The sequence below is a fragment of the Cervus elaphus genome, chromosome 23, assembly GCF_910594005.1.
Source record: "Cervus elaphus chromosome 23, mCerEla1.1, whole genome shotgun sequence".
NCBI lineage: Eukaryota > Metazoa > Chordata > Mammalia > Artiodactyla > Cervidae > Cervus > Cervus elaphus.
This window is the reverse complement of record NC_057837.1, coordinates 59,319,618-59,340,740: the sequence shown is the minus strand read 5'-3', so window position 1 is coordinate 59,340,740 and position 21,123 is coordinate 59,319,618. Positions and strand designations below refer to the sequence as shown.

At 45.7% G+C, this 21,123-nt stretch overlaps 1 protein-coding gene across 3 annotated transcripts; it reads right to left on the bottom strand.

Moving 5' to 3' along the window:
• Positions 1 to 1,892: 1,892 nt before the first annotated feature.
• On the bottom strand, positions 1,893 to 20,937 carry NSFL1C (NSFL1 cofactor). 3 transcript variants are annotated; one of them, XR_006337047.1, is made up of 11 exons: positions 20,767 to 20,923; positions 18,142 to 18,239; positions 13,438 to 13,512; positions 11,538 to 11,543; positions 10,803 to 10,968; positions 10,088 to 10,180; positions 8,805 to 8,914; positions 8,285 to 8,422; positions 3,412 to 3,576; positions 2,697 to 2,803; positions 2,157 to 2,291 (listed from the first exon to the last, which is right to left on the bottom strand). XR_006337047.1 is itself a non-coding variant. In XM_043883823.1 (10 exons), the coding sequence occupies exons 1-10, from the start codon at positions 20,869 to 20,871 to the stop codon at positions 2,129 to 2,131; spliced, it is 1,119 nt and encodes a 372-aa protein (XP_043739758.1). In that variant the 5' UTR covers positions 20,872 to 20,923; the 3' UTR covers positions 1,893 to 2,128. The 3 variants fall into 3 exon arrangements, 2 of the variants coding, with proteins under 2 accessions (XP_043739758.1, XP_043739760.1); XM_043883823.1 differs by lacking the exon at positions 2,697 to 2,803 and having other exon boundaries at positions 1,893 to 2,291; XM_043883825.1 differs by lacking the exons at positions 2,697 to 2,803; positions 11,538 to 11,543 and having other exon boundaries at positions 1,893 to 2,291; positions 20,767 to 20,937.
• Positions 20,938 to 21,123: the final 186 nt, after the last annotated feature.

Sequence of the window (21,123 nt, the reverse complement as noted above, 5' to 3'; positions counted from 1 at the left end):
GGACTATGGTCCATAGGGTTGCAAAGAGTCGGGCGTCTACAACTGAAGTGACTTAGCATGCACGCAGACCTGTTTAACGCCCACTCAACAGCCAATTTTGGGGATGATCCAAAATGCCTCAATTGAGAACAACTGCCCTGACTTCAGAAACCCTAGAACCAATGGCTGTTGAGTATCTCCCTACGAAACCTATCAAGTGGATGAACCTTTTCATCTGTGCCACCAGAACAAAAACTAGGGCTGAAAACATCCTTACTTGGCCTTGAACTGGACTAGTGTGATCCCTGGCTGTGTGGTTGGCAGTCCCTTTGACGTAGGGCCGGGTACCTGGCTGGTCTGCACTGTGGTGGCTGCCAACAGTTAAGTCAGCTGCCTCACTCAATTCCAGAGCTGGGTGGGAACCCAGGGCCTTTGCAGACTCTTCTAGAGGATGCAGGTTATGTTTTCATGCTCTGTTCTGGCATGTGCTATTAACGTAAGCTGAAACCCTGAAGAGGGGAGGGTTGAGTGTACGTACACAGGGCTGGAGTGTATGTGTACGGGGCATGGTGTCTGAGCAGAGGCCTTAGGGACAGACAGGCCTTAACACTTACCAGCCGTGTGGCCTGGGCTTTAGGTTTTGGCACTGTACAGTGGGATTCTTGTGCAGCACTGAAGTACTTACTATGGTTGCTGTCATTATACTTCTTCAGAGCAACCCATTAGAAAGTACAAACTCCACTGTCCTCATTTTGGTTTTTAATGGTCAAGCTGACAATAATTTCCAGTTTCTCCAGACCAGCATATGGTTTCCTTTCTCTCTGCCTGCAGCCCTGCCCCAACTGCCTCTCTGGGATCAGAAGTACCAACTCCCTTTCTCAGGATAGGTCTGGATTGGGAACCCAGGGCCTCCCCAAACTCTGAGGACCAGCATTGTTAGCTCTTGGCTCACTGCAGGGGGTGAAACAGAAAAGAGAAAGTGACTGGTGATGACTGCTTCGAAACAGACTGAGCTATATTATGATTTGAAACCAGGAGATTCTGAGTCAGTGCTGATTCTGGGGTTCACTTAACAGGGGGTGAAAGGCTTCCATCCAAGACCACAGTGGCCCTCCTCTCCCAGACTCACACTTCATGTGGGGAGGGTCTTGGCCTGGCTGGGACTACTGCCTACGTTGGTGCAAGTCTGAACTCGGGCCTGCACACCAAAGCCATCTTTGTTACACCCTAACTTTAGTCAGCAAAAGCCTCCTACAAATGCAGTACAAGGAGCTTGAAGCACAGGGAACCCACCTCTTCTTCCACATGTGGTTTGCCACACATTAACAGGAGCTCGGTGATACGCTGTTTGTTTCTCTTTCAGGCCAAGACACCCTGACTCTGAACTCATCTGAGTTGGCACAAGCTGTTTCCCAGTAAAAAGATTCCCCTACCTCTGAGGGACACATCTCTCCATGAAATAAAGCAATGACACAGCAGCCCGGATGATGAGGGAGGCAAGGAGCAAAGCAGGAGTTGTAGGCAGAATCTCAACTGGCCAAGGCCTGGGGAGTGTACACCTCTCAGGGTTTGAGTGAAAGGAACGGAGGGGCTGTGTGCCTCTAAATCTGATCTCACGGCAGGGCCCTCTTGTTGCTGCAAGTTTTATCCAGGCAAGAAATGTGTTCTGATGTGAGTGAGTGCTACAAAAGCCTTTTTCTCTTAAGTATCCCCGCTTCCTTCCCTACATAGGGGTGGCGGGGGGGAGGGGGGTCACACTTAGTGGGTGGATGTTGTGTGCCACATGCAATTTTTACACAGAGAGGATGGAAGGAAGGCTCCTCCACACACCCTAGACAAATACGATTTTATGGTAATCAAAGCCTGCCTCAGTGGGAGAAGTTCTGTACAACATGCTGGTGATATTCCTTCAATTTTTGGTTTTTTTTGGTTGTTTTTATTTTTTTCTTTAAAGTCCACTGATCATCACAAAAACCCAGGAAATGCAACTAAGGAGAAAACAAATGTCCAACTGAGATCTAAGAACCCAGAGCTACGGAGGAGACGTGGCACTGGATGCAGGGTGTGCAGGAGAGGGTGGAAGGGTGGTCCCCACAGGGCAGCTGACCATGGGAGACGCAGGAGGGAGATGAGGCTGCTGGCTGGGCAGTTATGTTAACCGCTGCACGATGACGGCATTGAGCAGGTTGGCTTCCTTCAGGGTCTGGTTCTCATCAGCCAGCTCTTTGTTCGGGAAGGTAGTCATGAGGACAAAGCTGGTGGCAGCCATGGCCGGCCGGGCGTCTACAATGAAGAGTCGGATGTCGCTGATCCTGGTGGAGTGGGGAGGTGGGTGAGTGGTGTTCTCTGCTGCCTGCTGCCCACTCCCACCCCCCCGCCCCCAGGCTAGAGGGAGGCCACCTCATATCCCCAGGTCCCTTTCTCTGCCCCATCCTCCACAGTGGCCAAAATGCTCATTTGGAAACACATGAGCTCATGTCACTCTTTCAAAATCTTTCACAGAATTGCTCCCCTCTTCCTTGTTATAAACACCAACCTCCGGACAGTAGTCCCAAGTCCTGCCTAATCACACACCACCCTCCTTCTCCCGTTCTCCTACCTCCCCCCTTCAGTTCTTCATCACGCTGTGCGCTCTGCCCACATCTGGTCCCTCTCCTCAGGGGCTTCTCTGCCTGATCCCTCTTCTATAATCCTCATCACACTTGCTCCACACTAACCTCATGTGAAGCCTGTCAACACTCAAGGACTGGCAAGCCACTCCCTGGACCCCACGCGGGTTCTGATTTATATGGCCTACGACTGATGAAATTTAGACACTGCTATTCTAGAAAAAAAAAAAAAGAGTTGTTTTGCCAAATATCTTTACTGGCAACAGTCCTCCCCTGCTAATCCCTTCATCACTCTGTGCCTTGGCTTCCCCATCTTTAAGTTGGAGAGGCAGTTTGTTTCAATCTGGCCTGGATGAGCTGAGATAGAACAGGCATTCTAGAATTCTCCAAGTCCACATCTCAGAGACCTTCATAGCCTAGAGGTTGTCAGAGGCCCCCTGGGGGTAGGGAGGTAGAAGAGCGGGATGAGTGGGATGCCGCATTTTGTCCCCTCCCCACTCCAACAACCGCAGCAGTTCAAATTATCTGTTCTCTTGGGCTTTAGCATGAAACTTCCTATTACCAAATAGTTTGGAACAAATCCATCTGAGGAATCTGTGACCCACACGAGAGAGAGGGAGCAGTCACTGGCTACACTTAATGGAAGAGTGGGGACCAAACCAAAGGCTTCAGACGTGCACAGCTTCCTACCCCACTGCCTCCTCTGGAGAGAGCCTGGAAAGTCTGCTGGTGTTTAGGGGGAAGAACTGCTCCCTCTACTCACTTCTCTGTGGGAGTTTCTGGGACCCTCTTAGAATAAGCCAGGCCCCATAATGCAAGGTACCTGTGGCTGTGGTTAAACTTCTGCACCAGCCTCCCACCATCAGCAAGCCGTATTTGGATGTTTGTGGTAGGCTGTGACTCATCAATTGAGATGGAAGAGCTGGCTTTGGCTTCATTTTCTGCCTGCTGTGCTGGCGAGCTGGTATTCAATACCTGGGGGGCAGTGCTGAAGAGAGAGGATCGCATCAGGACAAGAACAGAAACAAAGCCCCAGCAGGAGTGGAATCCTGTCAAGGACTTTTACTGAGCATTTGCTATGTCTGGTGGCAGCCATGTAAGGAGTGACAAGACAGAATCCCTGCTCTGATGGAACTTAGAGGTCCAGCAGAATTCACCTCAATCCCCAAGTTACTGCCAGCTCCCTCACTCCTGGAGTTGGGCAAATTACCCACCCCCTTCTTCCCTGGTGTCCACAACTGAACAAGAGCTTGAAAGGAAGTAAGCAGTATGCAAGACAGCCTGGGCTGGAAGACTGGGACCTGATGCTGGAGGACCCAACAGATCAGGATGAGTTTAGCCCCAGTGAGAGGCTAAGGGCAGAATGGGGAGGGGATACTCCAAGTCTGCAACTGAGGCGGGTGTGACACAGCCTGGCAGGTGACTGTTGGAATGTAAAGGACAAGTTCAGACTCTTATCCTCTGATGGAATTTTCAGGCCTGCCTGCCCTAGTGCAGCCTCACTCATGAGGGTATCTCATACTCATTGGTCAACTATCAGGAGGCAGTTCAGATTTCTGGAAAGCCAACCAAGTGCCTGGCACCACAGGGATTAATTATATAATATGAATAGGACGTGGTGCCTGCTGCAGTGTGGACAGCTCAGATCTTGGAATGAGATGGACCAGGGTTTGAATTACACCCACTAGCTATGGAGGTGTTGGGCTAGTTATTCAAGCTCTTTGAGTTTCAAGAGTAGTAACAAGGTTCTTTAACAAGGACTATTGTGAGGATTAAAGAGGTGTTCCACTCAGGGAGGCGGACAAACACAAAATGCACACAAATTCCCAATTCTCCACAACTGTGTGGAGGCGTTCTCTTTTTTTCTCTTAGCAGACGTCCTGGCCTATACCTTTGCAGAGAATAGAGGCCATTAGATGAGAATCCCCTTGCCTTCCCCCAAAGCCTCTAATTAGATCGGTTCTTCCACCTCACTTCTTCCTCTGATCTTTACCTAAAAAGGGTATTCTTAGCAAATCCAACAAAAGTGCTTTCCTAAGTGTGTTCCCTGGGACCTGAGTCCCTTGCGTTATCTACAAGAAGGTTCTGGAAATGTCACCAACATTATACCAACAGTGTCAGAGGCCACTAACATATTAAAGAAGGTCTTGAGAGGTCATAAAGAAACCGCTTGCAATGCAGGAGACCTGGGTTCGATCCCTGGTTCAGGAAGATCCCCTGGAGAAGGGAATGGCAACTCACTCCAGTATTCTTGCCTGGAGAATTCCATGGGCAGAGGAGCCTGGTGGGCTACAGTTGATGGGGTCACAAAGAGTCAAACATGACTGAAAGACTAACACTTTGAGAAGTTGTGAAGTTAAGGCAAACTTATTTGACCACCATGCTCTTTTCATGTTAACCTCCTGAAGATCATTTCCTGGAACAGTCCACGAAATGTTGCCCCAGAGCACACAGTCAGCAAGGAAGAACTAAAAACTGAAGTTACTTTCTGTGAACATCAAAAATACGGGCTTAGAGAATTATAGAGTGGAGATCAGAAGAGAAAGCTGGCCACACTTACTGGCTATGAGAAAAGCCTCTATGTACTGGCCTCACAACGTGTGGGACTCAAAAGATGAGACACACAGATAAATTACACCATCACAGGCCCGAAGAGAGGTAGCAGAAAATTAAATGTTGCACCTGTAAATGCTTAAGATCTACTCTGTTCTGTTCATTAATTTTAAAGGCATTAGGTCAACTCTTTAGTTAAGATTCTAGGTAGCCTGGCCCTCAACTGTTTATAACAATTCCAAGTATGACAGGTACTCACTGAAGCTGCTGCCTGCCAGAAAGGCCTGAACGAGAGAGAAGCTGAATCACATGACTGCTCATTTCCTTTGTAGTGGGAATAAATTGGGCACTGAGGTGCTCTGCTGCAACAATGCTGAGTCCTGAGGCCCTGTCACCAGCTTTACAAAGATGAGCACTGCAGCAAGCATGGTGACCAGCGGTGCTCATTCCAGCAGCAGTGACACCCTCACCCCATCCCAAGTGCACTCGTGGTGTTTCCTACTCGAAATCAAATGCAGGCGTCTCAAATCTTCAGATTAGTTCCCATCCAAACAAACAAATGCAAAACCTAAAACAAAAAGTTTCATGCAACTGAAAGAATTTTTAAAAATTTCCGAACTGAGAAAAATCTATTCATTCACTTTATTTTTCTAGGTAATTGGAGAAAAAACAAGGATTGACCAATCTTTGAGGGAAACTTGAGAAAAATTTCCTAAAATATTTGGCTTCCTGATCATTTTAGTTAACAAGACAATGATGGAAAGCACAATAAAATTTATTGGAAAAACTGAAAAAGCTATCCATCTGGTTTAGACTGAAAAGATAAAGTCCCATCACCCTTAGCTGTAATAAAACTATTTTTAAGCTCATTTTTCATTAAAAGCTAGAACTGAAAATCAAAGTGGAACTGGCAATGAACATTTATTTAGCTGACAAGCATCATGTCTGATTATCAAGCTCTGTTGATTCATTATCTGCACTAATAAAGTAGCCCTATCCTAAAACAGAGGCTTTCTCTGGTGACTTAGATGGAAAAGAATCTACCTGCAACGCAGGAGACATGGGTTCCACCCCTGGATCGGGAAGATCCTTTGGAGAAGGGGGTGGCTACCCACTCCAGTATTCTTGCCTGGGAAATCCTATGGACAGAGGAGCCTAGCAGGCTACAGTCTATAGGGTCACAAAGAGTCAGACATGACTGAGTGACTAACACTTCACTTTATCCTAAGTCTCAAGATATCTTAATTTTTTTAAATGTATTGTCTTGTACACACAATAGAGTTAAGACATTCCAAAAGTTTCGGTTACTATCATGAAGCCAGACAAACCCAAACTGCAAGGTGTTCTGAGCCCTTCCATAAAACTACTGGTGGGTGAAAGAAGGGTACCATGTTTTGGAGGGCAACGTGAGGATCTTTTGAGCTACTTGTTGTACTAATTCTAGCACAACATCAGGGGTATATAAAGATTTAATTAGATAACCACTGTAATGTTCATAATACTGATAAATCACGTAAATACTTAATAGCAGGGACTGGTTAACTTATGGTACATACAGAGGATAGAAAATTATGTTAGCATTAAAAACAATATTGCAGAAATTCATTTACTGATCTGGAATGATAGCCAGACTACACTGACTAGGCAAAACAGTAGGGCATAGAACATTTGTTTTTACACACACACCCTCAGATACTAACTGGATATATCTGGCTGTTAGGTTTAAGAATAGCTTTTACTCTTTATCTGTATTTTCTATTTTAAAAGATAAACACACTTTATTTTCAATAATATATGGAAAAAAAAATTAAGTGGTGCTCCACAAAGCTTACCACAACTGACAGGGAAGTCACAGATGGATCATTCTGAGAACAGCTGTCCCAGACTAACCCACAGACCCCAATGTGGGAGATGAAACAATGAGAGGAGGGTGACTTCAGTATTTTGGTCCTGGTAAACTGCAGTCTATTACCTCTAATAGAGCTATGACCCTTGCTCCTGACGGGGCATGAAGGCCAGCAGGGAGGTAGGGGATTCAAGAAGAGGGCCAGTCAGAATTGCAAAGAGCACAGCTGTCGGCAGACCACACTGATCTGGTGAGGTGAGCAAGGGCAGCATCGAGCTCAAAAGCTGCCAGAGCTAGGTCAGAAATAGGGTCATGCTGTGCAGAAGTGTGGGAAGGAGTGCCAATCAAAAGACCAGGTTCCAGTCCTGGTGGCACCGCAGGGAGCACCTACGGGTAACCCCTGAAGTCCAAGAGCCTCAGCTTTCCCTCTGTAAAATAAGGACTGAACTGTGTGTCACCACGCCGAATGCCTCTTGTGTGCACAGATCGCTCAGAATACTGACCAAGTGACCCCATGCACAGCCAAAGCTAAGTGGGTCCCTGAGAAAAGGCTGCCTGTCTGTGGGTTTGTCAAGGATCTGGTGTGAGAACTCTGCTGATCAGAGGTAAGAGGAACTATCAACCAATCAGATCCTGTTAATATGAGGGGTTTGAATGCAAGACAGAGATGGTGGCAGAGGACACAAGGCAAAACAGTCACAGGGAATGACAAAGTAAGTGTCAGGCAGGACCAGAGAAGAAAAAATAAGAGCTCCCCTAACACTGGAGCAGCAGCCTGCACAGGGCAGCAATGTCCTTGAGCTTCCCTGGATCCTGAACGTGCTGCTGCAGGCTGGCTGGATTCCTTACCCTCTCTGAATCCCCACCTCAAGTGACCTGAATATGTGTGTCTGCTTCAGCCTTAGAGCCATTGAGATGATCATCTCTGCCCTGAGCACCCTAGATGACCAAGTCAAAGCAGCGATGTGTTACCTTCACTGCTCATTGTGGGACAATGCTCTACGTGCTCCTCCCAACAGTAGTCAAGGAGATAAGGACTCTTACTAGTCCCGCTTTAAGCTGAGAAAACTAAGGCTGTACAGTCCAAGGTTATATGGCTAGAAAGCAAAGAAGAGATTTAGACTTAGGTTTGTTAATGCCAAAGCCTATGTTCTCATACTTTTCCTCCCATAAAGATAAAATCTGAAGTACTTTGTAATAAACAGTAAAGAGCTGCATCAAGTGAACTGTGCACAGGGTCTGCTGGGCCCCAAAGGAATGACCCACACAGTTCCACACCCCCCATGCTGCTCCTTACCTGCCCAGTTTCTGACCCTCGCCAGTGAAGGCTTTGAAGGCTCCCTTGGGCTTCACGAAGTCCTCATCCCGATGGTCCTCCATGTCCAAGTTCACCTGCCCGCCGTGAGCTAACCTCCGCAGCTCTGCTGGCACCTCTCTGTGGGAGAAAAGGCAGTGCTCGGGCCCACACGGAGCAGGATGAGAATGACAGTGATGGGTACAAAAGGAGGAGAAACTTCTCATCTCCAACTGATGGGCCTCCATTGGGAGCTGACTGCTCTAGTGGCTACCTGCCTGCCTCCCCCTTCTCTCATGCCTGCCTAGAGTCATATCTGGTGACTTGGCTCTGACCTAGGCCCAAAGAGGAAAAGCAGATACACAGGGTTTTGGAAGCAGATCTGTGAATCTGTTTCTCAACTGTGCTAAATCTGCTTAAAATTTTAAATTTCTTAAATAATAAACATTTGAATTGATTTCTTGTTTCCCATCTGCCATCTCACACACTGAGATGGAACCTGAAGGAGGGTTTTTCTGCTCACCCTCTGCGAATCGACTCCAGAAACTGGGCGTTGGATGGGTCTTGGTAGCTTCTGAGTTCACCGTTGTCCAGGCTGAATCCAGTCTTCCAGAGCTTCAACACTACATGAACCTATGACAACAGGAGGTAAGCAGTCCATACATTGTCAGGAACCTGGCAAGCATACCAGTGTGAACCTGCAAATTAGCAAGTTTTTTACTATTTTACTGTGTCATTACTAAAACACACAGACAGACAAACATATATTCATGCACAAGGAAGGCAATCAACAACCAATGAAATAAGTGTTAACCTAAAATAAGAAGGTGATATGGCACAAATTAAGAGAATAGGCTTTGATTTAAGCAGACCAAGATCTGTCTTGATCTTGCCACTCACTAGCTAAGTGGCACTGAGCACGTGACTCAACTGATTGAAGCTGTAGCTTCCTTATCTGTAGCGTTGCCAGTGTGCTTGGCACAGAGCTTGTGCTCAACTACATTAGCATGGCAAATTTTACACGGACTATTTTGCAGTCATTAAAAATGATATCTACAAAATTTGTTAACTCCCTGTACACAGCCACAGGAAAGCGTCTAGAGGGCTAAAGAACAACATATTAGCAGCTGCTGCCTCAAGTAGAAGAATTTTTTATTTCCTTCTTGCTTGACTTTGTTCTGGAAAAAACCCAAAATGATTAAAAACAAAAACATTATGCAGACTAATGTTCACAAGGTCACATGAAAACATTTATGGCACTGAAAAAGAATATATACAGCTGAGTCACTTTGCTGTTCAGAAGAAATTAACACAACACTGTAAATCAATAAAATAAAAAATGTTTATGGCATAAACTTCAAAATTGTCTCATAGCATTATTATACTTGGTAGAGGGGGCACCCCCTATGCACAGGGAAAAAAGGACTGAACAACAACAAGGAAAAAGTTTTAAAAGTATGTTTCAAGCCTCCCTGAGGGCGTCTAAAGACCAAGGTCTTTATCCTTGTCCACATCACCAGAGAACCCTGGAACCACTATCCCTCTGCCTGAGACTCATGGAATGCTCAGAAAACTCCTTTGTGTGTCCATCCACTCTGCCCAGCCCAACTTATCCAGCTCCCCCTGCCACCATCCAGCCAGATGAGAGCTGTCTGTGATTCTCAGGTAAGCCTTTTCATTCATGGATGACACAGCAAATGTGCTGCCTCTTCCCTTTCAGAGGCTGCTGAATCATGGGATTAGCTTCTCCCCCAAAGTGATTAAACAGTCCACAAGCTTCCCTAGAGAAGATGGATGCACACTCACATCTTGGCCGGAATGCCGCCTCCTTTCTCCTGCTACGTAGGCAGACTCTTCCTCCGGTGCCGCTCCAAGGCGGTAGCCACCGCCTGCAAATGGCTATAAAAGACAAGTTCACAAACACCTAAGGAGTGGGTCAACGGTGATCAGGTTATTCAGACAAAATGTTATTCCAAGATATTTAACCACGAGGTATGCCTTCTCTGAGTAGCAAGCTCAGAGCTACAGAGTTCGGGATTGGGGTGAAAACTGGAAAGCTGTGGCTGGAGAGAGTGCTGCTTGGCTAAAGGGAATGGCTGCTACTAAGATCTAGTTAACCACGACCATGCTGGAATCTCAGTGCAGGATAACACCAGATACTTTTCTGATTTTAACAAAGACAGCAGAAATTTAGATTTTATGTAAAACAGATGGCTACTGGTTTAATTAAAATAAAAAAAAATAAAGCGAGACATTAAATCAAGTTGATCAGGCCAAACAAAACAACTGGCAGAACCTGATCTAGACCACAGGTTTGAAAACTTTGCCCCAAATCTTTTTTTTTTTCCAAATCTTGATTCATATTAAAAGGTAAGAGAAACTGCACTGCTCTTCTGCATGACAGGAAGTGAGCAAATGAAAAACAAAAACAAATTCAATCACTATTGGGTGATGAAGGCCTCCTTCCCCCTGCTCTGGATCCTCAGTTCTATGGACACAGACATCAACCCCATATGCTCACTCTTGGTTTACTGGTCTCTCCAGGGCTCTTGGTCACTCGTTCCACAGCTACAGCTCCGTGCTCCTTGGCACCTTTAAAGAGATCGTCCACCAGCTCGTTGGGACTTTTCTTCCTGGGAGGGCCAACAATCTGCTGTCCACTTCTCTCTGAGCCCCCAGCATAAAACCTGCACAGAAAATACACATCTAACACCATATACGCTTAGAAAACATAAACAGAGCATGTGCCAGGCTTTGGGCTAGGAGCTAGGCACAATGAGGCAAAGGGTACCAATGCTCATGTTTATGGAACTTACTGTCTAGTGGGAGACACATGTAAAGAGGCAGGCAGACATACTGCAGTGTGAGCCACAAAAAAAGGTAAGGAAGGGGTCTCTGGGAATACAGAATTGGGGAGGACAGTCAAGGGTTCCCAGAAGAGTGTCTTCTGGGCTAAACCTTGAGGATGATGAGTTTATCAGGTAAAGAAACTAGAAAAGGGCATTCCAGGCATGCACAACAGCACATTAGCTCTGGGATTAAATGCCAACACTTTTCCAGGTTGATCACTACGTTCACAGTGAGAAGCAGCTACCATTAGCAGCCCCGGATTAATGGTGGCAGTGGCATGGTTAGTACAAGCAATAAGGTTCCACTGTTGGCTCTGTCACTGAGTGACCTGGGCAAGCCAGTGCACTGAGCTATACCTCACTTTCCTTCTTTGAAATGGAAGGGAAGAACCACATGCCCTACCTACCTGTTCCTTAAGTCAGGACCGTGAGGTTCAAATCAGCGGATGTATGCAAAAGAACAAGCACAGAGTAATGCACACATGTAAGGTGGTTTGATACCGCACCAAGAGCTCACCCAAGCCTCACTTCGCCTTGCAATTGTTGTGACACACACCAGGAGGATGCTGAGAATGGGTACTGGAGGTGGTCAGCGAAGCTCAGATATAAGCCCCAAGATACCCACATCTGCTTTGTAATGGGCTAAGCAAAGCTTGAGATTAAGTTGGCACTTTATTTTTTTAACCTGGGTTTGAAAATCTGCAGTCATGTAGCCTTGGCTGGCTGCTTCCTTATCACTCCTATTCACAGCTAAGTCAAAAGCACATCTCAGTGGGAAGAACTGAGAACCTATAAAAATTAGCCTCGGCCTTCCATGTCTTGACATTACCCAGGGAATGAAGGCAAAACCCTAGGCCTTGGCATGAACAAGAGGACCAGTGTCATTAGGTCTGAAATGCTGAGGGACCAAAGGGTAACTCTGGATGTGAAGTAAAAGGTAACTGCCTGGAGGATGTGACCAGACAAGAGAACTACGAAGACGTTATTTATGAGTTGGGCATTCACTTACTTGATGACACTGTCTTTCAAGGAGCATTAAAACACTGAAATTAACATTTATTCCTGAACTTTGAGTATATCTAAATAGAATGTTCTGAGGTAGGGCAAAAGTCACTACATGGATGAAAACAAAGAACAGAACACATGCAATTTCTGAGCCCACTTCCCAAAGAGTGACCACAATGAGCTAACTGCATTTCCATAATAGTTATTACACAATGTTCCTCAGGAATGTTTGACAGACCCAGGCAGATTCCATGGAGAACCAAAACCTGTAAAATGAGGCTGCAGCCAGTTCATCCTTGTTCATTCCAGGTAGATAAAGTTCTGTAAGGTCCTTATTATGGGACCTCAAAGCTCTGGCTTATGAACTAGGAACCTATGATCAAAATGCCCTAAAAATATTCATGGCCTTGACTCGGTATTTTCATTTCTAGAAAGTATTTAATATAACCTGAAATGTAGTCAAAGATTAGTACACAGAGATGTTCACAGCATTGATATCTACACTGGTAAAAAACTGGAAATGATCTAAACATCAAACATTCCATATGATGGATCATTATTATTATAGTCAATGAAAACACTTGTCAAGAATTTTAATGACATGGAGAAATATTCAAGATGTAGCATTAGTTCTACAAAAGCAAGAAACAAACTTATCTGATCTTCATCATATAAAATACAGTATCAACAAGCTACCTTTATACACAGAACCAAGACTTAGTAGAAATATGCCAAAATATTAACTGTAGTTACCAAGGGTGGGTGTTATATTTTTTTCATTATGCTTTATTGTCCACAATGGACACCAGTTTTATTATAATATTCCTAAAGGTTAAAAGCAAACCAACAAAAAAAAAAAACAGTACTGTGTCTGTATAAAAGGGGAATATACATTTCTAAGCCTATTTTCCTATTTATTATGTAATACATTGCTTTTTCAATTAAGGAAAAACTGGAAGGAAATACACCAAAAATATTAATACCTGGCTACCTGGGTTGTGATACTATGAATGGCTTTTTTCCTTATAGATTTATTTCCTTTCCCCTAATATTCTTCAATAAACACATATTATTTTAAAAATTAAAAACAACAACAAAAAAACAAACCCCAAATGAAAAACACAATGGTAAAAAGACAGGGGTCAATTCTAAGCTACACGGAGTGGAAAACTGTTTCTAGTATGTGTGTGACTAGCCCACAGTACTAATGGTTAATGATAACAGAGCATATTTATCCTTCTAGGCCCTTCCAGGTAATTATCATAGAATTTCCTGTGGACTATGCCCCCAACAAAGACTCACCTCTGACCCTCCTCTTCCTCCTCGTCCTCATCTTGGTCATGAATGAGGTCTCTGAAGGATGTCACCCTATTATCGCTGGAGACACAGAAAGGAGCAAATTGATCTCATGGGGAGTTAAAAACAGGTAACCCCCATCATCAACTGCTACAAGTTGGGGACACTGAGGTTAGGTTTTTTGGTGGGGCAGGAAAAGGATCTAGGTGGAAGAGGGTTATCTCTCTTATGTTTATATGCTAAACAATGTGGTATATATTCAAGGTCACCCAGGACTAAGAATAAATAGGAAGTGTATCAAGAAGCAAAGTGGAATCCAATTTAAGCTCTCCTAGGGGAAGGAGGGAACTGGATAGGGGCTGTACTACTTTAAAAACATACTACTGGATAGCGATTTTCATCATATAATTTTTAAATATTGGGGGGATGCCTTGTGTGTCAGGCACTGAACTGGATGCGGGTCTAAAAAATTATCAGGCACAGTTCTTACCCTTTAGTTGCTTACAGGTTAGTGGCACTCTGGCCTGGAAACCATCCATTAAATACTGTGCAATAGGGGCTGTGACAAAGCAAAGCACATGGGACGTGAGAGCAGTCTTTTGTTCTAGGTGGGGGTGGGGGAAGTACCAAGAAAAGCTTCCCAGAGAAATGCAGCATTTGGACCTAGTGCTGATGAACGAGGGGACCATCAGTCAACTGGAAAATGGATGGTGGTGATAGTGGGGAAAGGGGACCAGCAGGGCATTATAGGAAAGCAGCACAGGCACACACAGAAACCAGTGACAGCAACTCATTAAAGGACAAATCAAGGAGCAGAAATGAAACAAATATGTGAAATATGTGCGTGCAGAGGCCCCTGTCTGCTTCTGCTGTAGGTTAGTCAAGTACAGGGTGCAGTAGAGAAGGCCCACTAAACATGTTATGAGAAAGGTTAACTTCCTCCTTTGATGTCCTCTTACACTGCCACTTTTTTCCTAGTTTAGATTTGCCCTCAAGGAACAATCTTAGTTTTTCAAGGATCATGAGACACACAATTTACAAAAACATTTTCTGTATTTCTTATGGGGAAAAAAGTTGTTTCTCTTTAATATGAGGGGAAGGGGATAACAGCAATTTAGTGAGGCTAAGAAGGAGTTGTTTACTCCCGTTCAGTCTTGAAGAAAGATTTATTTCAGGGAGACAATAAGAGGACAGAATATACTCTGAGGCTCCACCAACTAGACATAAGAGGACAAACAGCAAATGGTGTAGCAAATACATTCCTGCCTGAGTGAGCTGAGAGCAACCTCCTGGGCATTCCTTCACGCTCTACACAACATGGTCTAAAAGGATGCAAGTCATTAAGATCTGTACTAGTGCCTTAAAGGCCTGTTGTTTAGTCACCAAGTTGTGTCCGACTCTTTTGTGACCCCATGGACTGTAGCCCGCCAGGCTCCTCTGTCCGTGGGATTTCCCAGAAAAGGATACTGGAGTGGGTTGCCATTTCCTTCTCCAGAGCATCTTCCCGATCGAGAGATGGAACCCACGTCTCCTGCATTGGCAGGTGGATTCTTTACCACTGAGCCACCTGGGAAAGCTAATTCCACTCATTACTCTTCCCAATGAATTTTTCTACAGATGCTCAGCTTATCATCTATGGAGAAAAAAATTCTCTATCTCTCCATTGTTAAACACCTTCAAATACACATGTGTACATGTGTACAGGGAAAAGACCCTGATGCTGGATAAGACTGAAGGTAGAAGGAGAAGAGGGCGACAGAGGATGAGATGGTTGGATGGCATCATTGATTCAACGGACATGAACTTGGGCAAACTCTGGGAGATGGTGAGGGACAGCGGCGTGCTGCAGTCCATGGGGTCACAAAGAGTTGGGACATGACTTGGCGACTGAACACCACTACCACCAGCTTGAGCAAACCACTTGCTCTGGCTATAGGTCTCTTACACATAACTTTGATGGCATCTAACAGACTCTGGTATCCATATACCTGGTTTCAACCTGAACTTAGCTTCCAAACCTGGGATCTTGGGCATGCTACTGAAATTCTCTAAGTCTTCATTTTCTCATGTGAAAATGGAAACAATCAGCACCAACCTCATGGGCTTGCTGTGAACAGCTGGGGTGCTGACGGACAGTGTAGCACATTTCAAGTTCTACTCTTGAGCAGCAGTTATCAAACTGTTGGGCCTTGAACTAGGAGTATCAGCATTTACCCTTGAAATTCAGACAGATGCAAATCCTTCACCCTTACCCTAGACCTCCTTAATCAGAAACCCTAACAGGAGTATCTAGTAATCTGGTTTTAGGAGTCCTCCAAGTAATTCTGATACATGCTCAAGTCTGAGGACCACTGTTCTGGAGTAATGCTCTGAGAGTTACCTTAACAGTACAGATGTCCTGGGGACATCACCAATTTAAGAATACTAGGTCTTGTATCTTCCACAAATTGGCAAACTGTCTCAGAAATTTCAACTTTTCAGTATCAGAACTCTATCTCCCAGGCACTCTGAAGTGGCACAAAGGTGCTCTGTCAGATAACATTTTCTGCAGTGACAGAAATGCTGTATCTGCACTGTCCAATATGGAAGCCACTAGTCACATGGGGCTATTGAGCATTTAAAATTCGGTAATTGAGCATGAATAGCTGAATGTTTATTTAATTTTAATTAATTTAAACAGCTACCAGAGGCTAGAGGCTACCATATTAGACAATATAGTTTTAAAGAATCAGACAACGGTGGTCCCTAGCATTTTATGAAAGTACAGTTTTGTACAATGAAAAAAGAAGAAAAAGGAAGAAATAACAGCTTCCCTCTTACTCAACCCTGTGCTAGGTACAGGGGTGGGAGATATTGGACAGGAACGTAGTTAGCAGGAGCAGCAGTTTTGGATTTAGACGAGTTTGGGTTTGAATTCGCCGTAAGGGCAAATGTGTTTTATTCATACTAAGACTCAGCATCCAGACATGTGAAATGGTGAGCACCCTACCTACTTCCATGGTGGTTACTGAGGTGTAAGAAGATAACGTATGAAACAGTATCTGGCAGAGCCAGACAGATGGTGGGTGCTTCTGAAATACTAGCCCTTCCACCTCTAGGAACTTACAATTTACTCAGGGAGAAAAATATTCCGGTAATCGTCAGAAGAATTCAAGACAACACAGGAGAGACGTCTTTGAGTAGTATGCAGATATGGGTTGTGAATGGAGTCTGTGCTGCCTCTGGGTTTGGGGATTACATACTTCGTAGAGAAGGTGGGGAGGGAGCTAAACATGGAAGGACATAAAGGATTCGCACAGGTGGAAAGGAAGCAAGAGACTAGGCATGTCGAGTCAGATGAGAGGCTCAAACAAAAGCAGAAGAGCCAAAAATTCAGGCAGAACTGAGACACCAAACAAATCAGTTTGGTTGAAATAAAGATTTAAGTAACCTGCTCAAGGTCACAAAGCTCTCAAGTGACAGAGCTGGGATTTGAAGGTGGGCGGTCAGGCTCTAGCATGAAGGTGGGTGGTCAGGCTCCAAGCCCAGGCTCTAATAAACCACTGTCTGGATTGGACTTTGGGTCTACCAGAGAAGACAGGTATGAACATGTGACTAACATCACAAGCTAGGTTTCAATTTCTCCTCCTCTCTATTTCTGTGCCAATACCCAACTAATCTGGTGTGCCTGTGAAAGACACACTGCAGGAAATTAGCTGTCTCCATGAGCAGCTTCATAAGAGCCCTTACCCTACCAACCAGGTCCCAGGCAGTAACATCATGATGTGTCATCAACAACACCTCACAGGTTAGCATCGATGAACAACTGAAAGATGTCCTGCCTATTACCTCTTTCCTCTGGAAATGAAGGAGGCGAAGAAGTTAAGGAAACAATGACAGCTGGGGTTAGTGTTCCTTCTTGAAAGAGGGGAAATGTAATTTAAATCTCAGATGTTCTCAGAGAGAAACACAACTTATCACCTCACACCAGCAAAGAAACCCTATATATGTGTTCTGGGGCTGAACGTAAACTCAAACTAATTGAGGACATACACCAGAGTAGAAAAGGCTTCAGCAGAGAAGGGAGATGTGGTTCACACACTTTTAAAGGAAGAGGCCCTGCCTGTCTCATGAAATCCGGCAATAATTATTGCAGTCTGCAGATCACAGTAGCAATCTGCTCTAAGAACATTGGAGTCAGGATGGTGAGGATAGGGGATGTAAATGAGATTACAAAGGTTAACACTGTTTCACAAAATAAGACACGGTCTCCCTAATCAATTTGCCAAAGAGTGCGTTAACAGGTTTAGTTTTTCTAAGTCTTTTTAATAGGGTAATGGGCATCCTAAAATATTTAAATAGCCTTTTAAAAATCATCTGGCCTAAACTTTTACATCTACAGCATCCCTGAAAGGAAGCACTTCAGTTTCAACTTATTTTCAGAGATGGAGAAGCTGCTCCTCACATTTCATAAATAAAGAGAACCCCCCGAAACATTTAAAAAGTTGGTTTTGTTGTTTCCTCCAGGATTGGATCATAAAGCACACTCAGTTAAGAATCCCACATCTCCATACAAAAGGAATAAGTCTTGCAAGAAACTACCACCCACCAGTCTTTCTCCCTCAAACCCACTGGTCCACGTTCCTAGGCCTGACCCCTCTGTCAAGTCAGGAAATAGTTCACCACTGCTGGAAGCACACTAATGAGGCAATAACTGAAGCTGGCCCTTACCTGGGGGCTGTGCCTCTGGATACTGAACTGGGGGTTGCCTGCGAAATGGTCACAATGTCTTCGTCCCCTCCATCCTCATAAAAGCTTGCTAGGGCGATCTGAAACAGACAGGCAGTAACTTGGAATACTTAAACAGGCCTTCATCTAATACATCTCCTTTGAACACAAAGGAGCAAAGACACAAAAATATGCCCAACAATTATAAAGCAGTCTGTATCTGGTAGGCCATAGAAAATAAGACCAAAAGATTAGTGGCCCAACTATTTGTTTTCATATCGCCTGAAACAAATTCCACCTACTAAAGGAAAAAGAAGGCAAAAAGGAAAGTTGGGATGGAGACATTCCTCAATGTCATTTTATGAGGAAATGGGATCTAGTAAAAGCAGTGTACATTTAATGAACACTCATTTATGTGCCATGTTGTTGTGAGTGGAACTTTATGTGTGCTAACTTATTTAATCCTTAAAGAACCCTATGGAGTTAGTGCTATCATCATCTCATTTTATAGCTGACAGAGAAGTGCTGAGAAGAAAACTGTCTGAGGTTACACAGTTGGTAAAGAGTAGAGCCAGGATTGATCCCAGGCAGTCTGCTCAGGCCCTTGCTCTCAGCTTTCAGGTGACAGCCAGGAATTTGAAACTGTGAGGTCACTACAGATGACTACTTTTACTTTTTCTCTGCGGCTATTTCCTGGTTTGTGCAATGGGGACACCCATTTCACCAACCTTTCAAAATGGATGAGAGGATCCATTAACATTTATGCACAGTCATGTCTTAGCTCTATACATACAGAAGGAATATGGACCTCTTTTAGCCATTTGTGATTGGATGTTTCTTGCATGGACTCAATGCATAGGTATTTACTAATCACTGCTTCCCTGGTGGATCAGACAATAAAAAATCTGCCTGCATTGCAGGAGACCCGGGTTCAATCCCTGGGTAGGGAAGATCCCTTGGAGAAGGGAATGGCTATCCACTCCAGTATTCTTGCCTGGAGAATCCCATGGACTGAGGAACCTGGCGGGCTATCGGCTACAGTCCATGGTGTCGCAGAGTCGGACAGGCCTGATCGACCAACACTTACTCCGCACAGTGAAGTGAGAGTGCAATGAGGTCTACAGAGATGACAAGACAAGGCTCCTGTCCTCAAGGTCACCACATTGCAGGAGACAGAGAGCTGCTGTGGGACACAACCAGCCTGTTGGAAGCAGCGTGCCTTTACAGGACACACTTTAGCAAGCCAGCCAGGATGCCCTGTGCTGCTATGGGACATGCACTGAACTGGCATCGAGGGGGTCTACGTCCAAGTCATGGGCAAGTCACATCACATACTGAGCGTGTTTCCGCACTAACAGCATGAGGAGCCTGAGACTGATGACCTGCCAACTGTAACACTGGGAGCTTCTAGGTCTTTCAGGTAGAAGCTGCACTTTGCATTTTCACCCAGCACAGGGGCTTTACACCATATATCTATACAGTTGTGATGTTTTACCTAACTTTATACTTTCGCGAAGCACGTAAATGGTGAAGTCAGCAAACTCAGTTCACATCCTAACCCCTGGGTGTGTGAGCTTGGGCCTATCACTTGCCTTCTGCGCTTCCAATTCATCAATTTCCTCAAATGAGGAAGTTTTCTTCACAGTGTGGCGAGGATAAACCCAATCATGTATGTAAAGTGCTAGGGCACGTGGTGGCAGAGCTTAAGAGAGCTTGGGCTCTGGTATCAGACAGAACTGAGTTCTAATGCCATTTCTTCCACCTGGTAGCTAGTGAGGCCTTCAGCAAATTACTTAACTTCCCGAAACCTCAGCTTCAGAGTGCAATGCTTAAATAACTTAAGATACATAAAGCTCATGGTAGGCACTCAATAAATATTAAACATCGTCATCCATCGAGGACGTAGGTTGGCCAAAAACATGTATGCAATTCTTTCTACAATTAATCACTGAGTGAGTGCCTATTACCTGTCAGGCATTGTTCAAGACACAGAGGATTCAACAGTTTACCAAAATCCCTGCCTGGTGTAGTTTATCTTAATCTCTTCTCAGTCAGTAAGTATTTTACGTATATCTAATACCTGCCAGTGAACTACACAAGCTCCATAAAGACTCCCATTTTACAGAGAAGTTACTCAATAAAGATGACTAGGACCCAACTTTGCGCCACAACCCAGTTTCTCCCAGCATTTAGGTACGAGGGGGCGTGTGACTGTGGCTGAGGACACGGAAATGAACGAGCACCTCGTCCCCTCCGCCGCGCGTGTCCACTCGGGAGCTGGTCAGTCCGTCCGGGGCTGCAGCCGAGACTGCGCGGCAGCCACGCCCCCAGGGTCCCCGTCTCCACGCGGGCTGCGACAGTGCCCAAAGTCTCGCCTCCCCAAGAACTAGGCAGAAGGGGAAACCGAGGCCCGGTAGACCAGGTCAGTCCGGGCCTGGGCTGGCCTGCGTCTCCCCTCGCCCAGGACGAGCTGGCACGAGTGGCAAGCAGACCCAGGACCCTGAGGCCTGGGTCGGGCCGCAGCCCGGCGGGATGACTGTGCGCTTCGCCCGCCGCGGGCTTGAGGCACCAGGTGTCTGCTACCCATAGTACCCTGCCTGCCCGACGCGGCCCACCTCCCAGCGCTACCTGCAGGTCCCAGCCGGCCGACTCCAGGAAGAAGCGGGCCCTATCCTCCTCGGCGCCCGTCACCGCCACGAACTCCCTCAGAGCGTCCTGCCGCTCCGCCGCCATCTTCGCCCGGTGCGCCGCCCAAACTGCCCCGGGTCTCACTGCACAGCCTCGGCCCGGCCGCGGCGTTCCGCCCTCGGGTTGACCGGGTCCAGCTGAGTGGCGCCCGCCCGCAGGCCCCGCCCCATACAGTGCCTCATGCAAAACCTTCCGTGCGGGAAACGCCGCCGCTCTGCGCCCTCTGGCGGCCGCAGCCCGGACCCTCAGTCTAACAGCAGGGGAGGGAGCGCGGGGAGGATGAGAGGCGGGGAGAGT

What these genes read in the sequence shown, in the direction of transcription:
- NSFL1C (XM_043883823.1), bottom strand. Translation starts at nt 20,871, where the DNA reads ATGGCGGCGGAGCGGCAGGACGCTCTGAGGGAGTTCGTGGCGGTGACG. An exon ending in CGGCCGGCTGGGACCTGCAG is followed by an intron (nt 18,240 to 20,766) that starts GTAGCGCTGGGA and finishes TGTCTGTTTCAG; the next exon opens with ATCGCCCTAGCAAGCTTTTA. An exon ending in GAGGGTCAGAAACTGGGCAG is followed by an intron (nt 3,577 to 8,284) that starts GTAAGGAGCAGC and finishes CTCTCTCTTCAG; the next exon opens with CACTGCCCCCCAGGTATTGA.